Consider the following 8676-nt stretch of genomic DNA (forward strand, 5'->3'; position numbering starts at 1 on the left):
TTTCTCTGGTGCCCGTGCCCCAGCAGTAGATCGTCATGGTAGGGGTTATATGAGTCGCCCTGTTCATTCAGCTCTTCTAGCAGCCAGTGGTATTTTGGCTCCTCCTAGACCTCATGAGCCTTATTATACACCTCCGGTATCTAGCGCGCCTCCTGCACAGGGTGCTTTCAGAGGTCAGTCCAACAGACCTGGCCTGAGCCAGTCACAACCACCACGTCCTACCAGATCTTGTTTTGAGTGTGGCGACACACGCCATGTGGTGAGGGATTGCCCTAGACTTAGGAGGAATGTGCCTTCATAGACTTCTCAGCCACAGCGTGTCTCGCTGAGTTCTCAAGCTATAGTTACAGCTCTAGTTACTATCCCACCTGCTCATCCAGCCAGAGATGGAGGTCGGGGAGGTAGAGGTCGCCCTAGAGGGGGAGGCCAAGCCAGATACTATGCCCTTCCTGCCCGTACCGAGGTTGTTGTCTCCGATTCTATCATCACAGGTATTATACTGGTTTGTCACAAAGATGCATCGGTTCTATTCGATCCAGGCTCCACTTACTCTTATGTGTCTTCTTATTTTGCTCCGCATTTGGGTGTACCTCGAGATTCTTTGAGTTCCCATGTTTATGTTTCTACTTCTTTGGGAGATTCTCTTGTTGTGGACCGCATTTATCGGTCATATTTGGTTGCTCTGAGTGGTTTCGAGACCAGAGCCAATTTATTGTTGCTCAGCATGGTAGATTTTGGTATTATCTTGGTCATGAACTGGTTGTCACCCCATTATGCTATTCTTGATTGTCACGCCAAAATCGTGACGCTGGCTATGCCAGGTGTACTGCGTGTTGAGTGGAGGGGTACTTTAGATCACACTCCTAGTAGAGTTATTTCTTTTCTTAAAGCTCAGCGCATGGTTAAGAAGGGGTGTGACACTTATTTAACCTATGTGAGAGATGTCAATATTGATACCCCTTTAGTTGATTCAGTTCTAGTAGTACGGGATTTTCCCGATGTGTTTCTAGATGCTCTTCCAGGCATGCAACCCGATAGAATATTGATTTTGGCATTGATCTGTTGTTGGGCACTTAGCCCATTTCTATCCCTCCGTAACGTATAGCTCCTCCTGAGTTGAAGGAGTTGAAGGATTAGTTACTGAAATTGCTTGATAATGGTTTTATTCGGCCCAGTGTATCACTTTAGGGTGCTCCTTTCTTGTTTGTGAAGAAAAAGAATGGTTCTATGCGTATGTGTATTGATTATCGCTAGCAGAACAAGGTTACAGTAAAGAACCATTATCCTTTGTCTCGTATTGATGATTTGTTTGGCCAACTTCAGAGCGCACGGGTGATTTCTAAGATTGACTTGCGCTCAAGTTACCATCAGTTGAAGATTCGGGAGCCAGATATCCCGAATGTGAGCACGTGATTTTTGCCTTTACGAAAACTACTCCAAAATAAATCAAAAATCAAAGAAATTTCTTTTACTGTGTAATTCTTGAATTTGCGTGGTGTTAAATATTTGTGTTATGTCCATAAATGTTTACTTTGTCATAATAGAATGAAAAAATAAAATAAAATACATGTTGCATGCATATAGGATTTAATTATGTAATTAAAAAGATAATTTAAACAAAATCACAAAAAATATGCAATAGTTCTATTTTAAATATTCCACTGTGTGATTGATGTTTTGTCTATGTGTTAAATAATTGTTATAGAATAATTAATATATTTTTGTGAAGTTAAAATTGTTTTATAATTAAAATTAGAAATCTAATTAGAAAAAAATGAAAAAAAATAATACATATACACAAAATCGGACCTGGATTAAAATCCAGGCCCAAATCGAATTAATTCCCCCCTCACAGCCCAATCCAAACCAACCTGTCTGGTCCAACTCATGAGTAAATCCAAACGACGACGTTTGGTCACACTCCATCAAGGACCGTTGGATTAAATCAATCCAACGGCTGATATCCCCTACCCTTACCCGTAATCCGTAACCCGACCCATTGACCCGATTCAGTCCGACCCCAACGTTAAACCAAACGACGTCGTTTGGTTAAGTGATCCTGACCGTGAATCTTACTTGATCGGACGGACAAGATCAATCCACCCCTCCCCTATATAAGTTCCAGACCCCTACCCCGGCCCCCTAACTAAACACCCCCCTTCCTTACTATTCATCATCGTCCCCAAACCCCCACTCCTAACCCTAGCCGCCCTAGGATCCCACCGCCTGAAACCCGGCGGCATCAACGCCGCCGGTCACCAAAATAACACCCTAGAATCCCCTGAACATCCTCTACACAGATCTAACATTGGTTTCCTTCGAATCAGGCCCCAACTCTTCGAATCTTAAATCGAAGGTTGGCCTGAAAACCTTATCTTCTCCGATGACCTCCAAAATAACACCACAGTTTCTCCTAAATTCCCTCACCAAGGATCTGTTAGTTGCATGGTTCGAATCATACTGGAACTACTCGAATCTTCATTTGAAGATTCGAGTACAACCTGACCTTATCCCAACCTACTTCAAACTCACACCAGTTACCCCCCTGACCTCCCTCGTGCCTAGAACATCTTTGGTTTCCCTCGAATCTAACCAGAAATGAGTAAATCCCAAATCGAACTTTCAAGAACCCTAAAAATACCAGACTTTTGGATTCTGTCCAGATTGAATAAAGATTGAGGTTTAATCGACCTTAGTCGAAGTATTTTCAGTGGAAAATACTTCGACTAAGGTCTGTTTGATTTCAAACAAAGTCCAAATCCAAGTCGAGTTGAGTTCAGTTGAATTTAAAGGTTCAGAGGTAATTTCTGTTTCTTATGTGCATTCTATGTGTATTCTATGTTCGTTTCATTAGTTTGTTTAATTTTTCATAATTTTCTAGTCAAATTTTGTTATACTGTCCCCTACCCGTCAACTTGATTCTAAATGTGAATTGTTTCTGTTGATTGTGATTATGTACAATGTGTGTAATCGACTCGACTAAGTTCGTCGATTAGTTATATCATAAATCCTGCTTCTGAAAATGTTGACTGAAATAACCTGTTTTGGATGGATTATTTTGCTATAATCAGTTAATTAGTTATTGTTAATCAGTTGGTTCTTGTTTAATAAATCCATCAAATGGACGTTATATGTGTGTTGTTTTCTGAACATTAAGTTCAGAACATTGTCAATATATTGACAATGCTCCTGTTTGTTTGATCTTAGTTCAAAAGCTGAGTTCAGTTGAATTATTAGGCTGAATTCAGTATAATGTTGTTATGATATTAGGTTCTGAATTCAAGTTCACAAAGGTTGGGTAAATACAATTGTATTAGGAGGTTAATCATTAGGAATTGGTTGTTAGCTGCTAGACAAGTTTTAATTCAGATAACTTGCTAAAATCTAAGACAGTAATACCAGTAGAAAACAGTAGGTCAGGGACATTTCTGGGATAGAACAATGAGGATAATATGTTAATAGCAATGTGCTGAAAGTGGAAGTTAATGGCTATAATTTAAGATACTAATGGGGAACAAAGGATAATGGGCTGCTGAAAAACAGGATAATAGCACTCAATAGGATTTAAAGTATTCAAAAGTAGTTTTAATGGAACTTTTCTGATTTTTAAAGGAGAAAAGGGCCCTGGCAGCACTAGAAGGGTATAGGACAACCTTGTATAAATAGAGGGGGATTGGGACTGATTTAAGGGAGCTTGAAAGAAAGAAAAACAAAAAAAAAGAGCTTTCAGACAGAAAAATTAGAAAGGAAGAAGAGAGAAAAAATCTGATTTGAAAAGGAAAGGGTCAGATTTTGAATACAGATTTGGAAGAAAGATTGAAATCAGATTTTGAGAGGGAGATCTTATCAGTTTTCATAGAAAGAAAGAAAAACTGAAGCATAAAAATAGAATTCTGTCTCGAAAGTCAGGATTGAAGTTGATTCTGTGTTTTAAAAATTGAATTTTTTTTTTCCAGTCTGTTTTGTTCTAAGTTTCAGAATCAGAAATATTATTCTTTTCATCAAATCTGTCCGGATTTGTTCAATATAATTGTTCAGTTAAAAATCTAAAACTTCCTAAAAGTACTGTCACTGTGCATCTGGGTTCTTCGGATCTTATTATTGCTCAAACCTGTGGAAAGACTGCTATTCCGTTGATTTTGTTACTGCTACTACTGCTGAAATTTACTCTTTCCACCTTCATTTTCAGGTACATGTCTTTTAAATTTCATGTTGGAAAGAGATTCAACATGACTAATCAATGAAGCTTGAATTGCAATTCTATTTTCCATTTGTCCAAGTTCACCAGTTTAAATTTCATTTTGTTTCATGTTAGATAACTAGTAGTGAATTCAGTTTGATAACTATGAGTTAATTGTCTTACCTTGAAATTCATATAAGTTTTTTTGTAATAATGTTAGCTCTCCGTCTCCTTAGTTTTGTCATGTTTGAACTGTCAAGGTAAGAAACATGATATAAAGATTGGCCATTAATTAGGCCTTGTGACATTGTTAGTTGAATAAAGAATAGCATGAAAAATATAAAAACCATATTGCTAGTTTATTCTGATCATCTGATTTAGTTGTGGAAGGAATGATATAAGTTGTACGTTCATATGTGGCATCATAACAGGTATCTGTAGAACCATTAGTGGACGGTAAGTTGAGTTGTTATGTCACATTATGATGTTAAAGTGTTACGAATGTTTCAAAACATACAAATATGAACATATGACATGTAAGGCAATGTTGTTAATCAATTTGTATAATAATTCTCTTTCTTATCACTTAATGCTTATTTACCATCCTAAATAAGTAATTAGGCCTATTGGATTAAAAGCAAGTATATGAGAATAAGATGAGATATACAAATTGCAACACTTTAAGTCAATGACAATTAGAAATGGGATTTGCACTAATTAAATAATGAAAAATTGTTCCAAAATACTTCTTCCTTTCATAAATCATGTTTGTTAGTTTCATATACAATTCATCCTTTGGCATATATATGTTGTATTTGTTTGAATCATATTTTTATTCTTTTCTTCAAATTTGAATAGCGGGATGAATATAATTTATACTCGGAAATTATAATCGACGGACAACCTTTAATAGATTGTGAATTCTTTTCAAAGAATTCAAAGGCCTCTAAAATGGGAGTTCTCATGATTTTCACATAAAAAAAATGTATGATATAATAAATAATTTGTGAAAAGTCCATAATACTATTAACAAAGATTTTGCGCAATCAGGGATGCGTTCGCGCACCCTGATTATATTTTAAAAGTAAATTCGGATTATGCGTACGCGCAATTTCGAGCGAATATTTAATAAAACGAATTTCTTTAAAAAAAATATTAAATAATTTCATATAATCCGAGGTGTGCAGTTCATTATCTAAATAAAAAGGGTGATGATGTTCCTGATTTTATTTTTAATTTTCGAATATATATTTTTTATAAAAACTATAACATGGATGATTTTATTGTGTACACGTACGCGTGGCACAATCCCCGGTAATTATAAAAGATATATAATACGAATATACGTACGCGTAATTCGTCATAAACAATAAGTAAAAAGCGGTAGTAAAATCATGCAATAAAAATGTATTTAATAAAATCAAGATAATTAAGCCAAGAATGAAAGCAGTTGAGCGACCGTGCTAGAACCACGGAATTCGGAAATGCCTAACACCTTCTTCCGGATTAACAGAATTCCTTACTCAGGATTTCTGGTTCGCAGAATAATAAACAGAGTCATATTCTCCTCGATTCAGGGATTAAAATTGGTGACTTGGGATGCCTTAAAATTCCCAGGTGGTGACTCTGAAATAATTAAATAAATCCCGTTTCGACTGTCCTTTAATTGGAGAAAACTCCCCTTGTACCCTCATGGGGGTATGTAGAAAGGAGGTGCGACACCGAAGACTGCTTTCAAGACTCGGAATGGTCATTACGAGTTCCTTGTCATGTCATTTGGGTTGACCAATGCCCCAACAGGTTTTATGCACTTGATGCACAGTGTGTTCCGGCCGTATCTTGACTCGTTCGTCATTGTCTTTATTGATGATATTATGGTATATTCCCGGAGTCGGGACGATCATGAGCAGCACTTGAGGACTGTGCTTCAGACTCTAAGAGAGAAGAAGTTATATGCTATGTTCTCGAAATGTGAGTTTTGGTTGGACTCCGTGGCATTCTCAGGCCACGTGGTATCGAGTGAGGGTATTCAGGTGGATCCGAAGAAAATAGAGGTCGTGCAGAGTTGGCCCAGACCATCCTCAGCTATAGAGATTTGCAGTTTACTTGGTTTGGGGGGTTACTACCGTCGTTTTGTGGAGGGGTTTTCATCGATTGCAGCCCCTATGGCCAAGTTGACCCAGAAAGGTGCTCCATTCCAGTGGACCGAGGAGTGTGAGGCGAGCTTTCAGAAGCTTAAGATAGCTCTGACTACAACCCCAAATTTTATACTGCCTTACAGGTTCGGGGTCTTATTTGGTTTATTGTGATGCCTCGAGGATTGGCCTCAGAGCGGTATTGATGCATGAATGTAGGGTGATTGCCTACGCGTCCAGACAATTGAAGGTACATGAGAAAAATTACTCTATTGACGACCTTGAGTTAGCTGCCATTGTTGACGCCCTTAAGATCTGGCGCCATTATTTATACAGTGTGCCTTGTGAGATTTATACTGACCATCTAAGCTTGCAGCACCTATTCAAGCAAAAGGATCTAAATTTGTGTTAGAGGAGATGGTTAGAGTTGCTGAAGTATTATGATATCACTATTTTGTATCACCCGGGCAAGGCCAATATGGTGGCTGATGCCTTGAGTCGCTGGGCAGAGAGTTTGGGGAGTTTGGCTTATTTACCAGCATTGGAGAGGCCAATGGCGAGGGATGTTCAGGCCTTAGCCAGTCAGTTTGTGAGATTGGATCTTTTGGAGCCCAGTCGGGTTCTAGCTTGTGTGGTTTCTCGGTCTTCCTTATTTGATCGTATCAGGGAGCGACATTATGATGACCCTCATTTGCTTGTCCTCAAGGACAAGGTTCAGCACGGTGATGCCAAAGATGTGACTATTGGTGATGATGGGGTATTGAGGATGCAGGGTCAGATTTGTGCACCCAATGTTGATGGGCTTCGGGAGTTGATTCTGGAGGAGGCGCATAGCTCGCGGTATTCCATTCATCTGGGTGCCGCGAAGATGTATCAGGATTTGAGGCAGCACTACTGGTGGAGGCGGATAAAGAAAGATATAGTTAGATTTGTAGCTCAGTGCCTTAACTGTTAGCAGGTGAAGTATGAGCACCAGAGACCAGGTGGGTTGCTTCAGCAGATAGAGATTTCAGAGTGGAAGTGGGATCGGATCACCATGACCTTTGTAGTTGGGCTCCCATGGACTTTGAGAAAGTTCGATGTTATTTGGGTAATTGTGGATCGGCTGACCAAGTCCGCTCACTTTATTCCTGTGTGTACTACTTATTCCTCGGAGCGGTTGGCGGAGATCTATATCTGGGAGATTGTTCGTCTGCATGGTATTCTGGTTTCCATCATTTTAGATAGAGGTACTCGAGTGGAGTTGAGTACAACATTTCACCCTTAGATGGACGAACAATCTGAGCGCACTATTTAGATTCTTGAGGATATGCTCCGTGCATGTGTGATTGAGTTTGGAGGGTCTTGGGAACAGTTCTTGCCATTGGCAGAGTTTGCCTAAAACAGCAGATCAGTCCAGCATTCAGATGGCATCGTACGAGGCTTTATATGGTAGGCGATGTAGATCCTTGGTGGGTTGGTTTGAGCCAGGTGAGGCTAGATTATTGGGCACAGAGTTGGTTCAGGATTCCTTGGAAAAGGTCAAGGTGATTCAGGATAGACTCCGTACATCCCAGTCCAGGCAGAAGAGTTACGCGGAACAGAAGGTTCATGATGTTTCCTTTATGGTTGGAGAGCGGGTTCTGCTTTGGGTTTCGCCTATGAAGGGCGTTATGAGATTTGGGAAGAAGGGAAAATTGAGTCTGAGGTTTATTGGCCCTTTTGAGATATTGGGGAATGTTGGGGAGATTGTTTATGAGCTTGCCTTACCTCCTTGCTTGGCAGGAGTTCATCCGATATTTCATGTTTTAATGCTCCGGAGGTATCATGGTGATCCGTCGCACATGTTGGAATTCAGTTCAGACCAGTTGGACAAGGATTTATCCTATGTTGAGGAGCCAGTGGCAATATTGGACAAATATGTTATAAAGTTGATGTCAAAGAACATTGCATCGGCAAAGGTTCAATGGCGGGGTCAGCCGCTCGAGGAGGCGACCTGGGAGACCGAGTAGGATATGCGCAGCCGTTATCCTCATCTTTTCACTACTTCCGGTATTTCTTTATGCTCGTTCAAGGACGAACGAATGTTTAAGTGTAGGAGGATGTGATGATCCGGCCGGTCATCTTAAGAATTTACACCTCGATCCCCTATTAACTGCTTTTTCCGTATTTATTTCTGCTATTTTGACTTGTTGGGATGTTTGGTTTTGAGTTTCAGAGAGTTTTGGGACACTTAGTCCCTAAATGAGAGTTTAAGTGTTGGAAATTTGACCGTAGTCGCAACAGTGTGAATACAGCCTCGGAATGGAAATCTGATGGTTCCGTTAGCTCCGTTGGGTGATTTCGAGCTTAGGGGCATGTTCGAATTGTGTTTTGGAGGTC

At 39.7% G+C, this 8676-nt stretch overlaps 1 protein-coding gene across 1 annotated transcript; it reads left to right on the top strand.

Moving 5' to 3' along the window:
* The first annotated feature begins 6793 nt into the window (after nt 1-6793).
* On the top strand, nt 6794-8306 carry LOC138868794 (uncharacterized). Its single transcript, XM_070146365.1, has 4 exons — nt 6794-6934; nt 7274-7405; nt 7686-7841; nt 7962-8306. Exons 1-4 carry the CDS (start codon nt 6794-6796, stop codon nt 8304-8306), a joined length of 774 nt encoding a protein of 257 aa, XP_070002466.1.
* The last annotated feature ends 370 nt before the right edge of the window (nt 8307-8676 follow it).

Source organism: Nicotiana sylvestris, chromosome 5 (genome assembly GCF_000393655.2).
Source record: "Nicotiana sylvestris chromosome 5, ASM39365v2, whole genome shotgun sequence".
Taxonomy (NCBI): domain Eukaryota; kingdom Viridiplantae; phylum Streptophyta; class Magnoliopsida; order Solanales; family Solanaceae; genus Nicotiana; species Nicotiana sylvestris.

Excerpts from the sequence above, each read along its gene's own strand:
- LOC138868794 (XM_070146365.1), top strand. The coding sequence starts at position 6,794 with ATGGTGGCTGATGCCTTGAGTCGCTGGGCAGAGAGTTTGGGGAGTTTG. Across the intron at positions 6,935-7,273 it reads ATCTTTTGGAGCCCAGTCGG|GTGAAGTATGAGCACCAGAG; the intron begins GTTCTAGCTTGT and ends AACTGTTAGCAG. Across the intron at positions 7,842-7,961 it reads ATTCCTTGGAAAAGGTCAAG|GGCGTTATGAGATTTGGGAA; the intron begins GTGATTCAGGAT and ends TCGCCTATGAAG.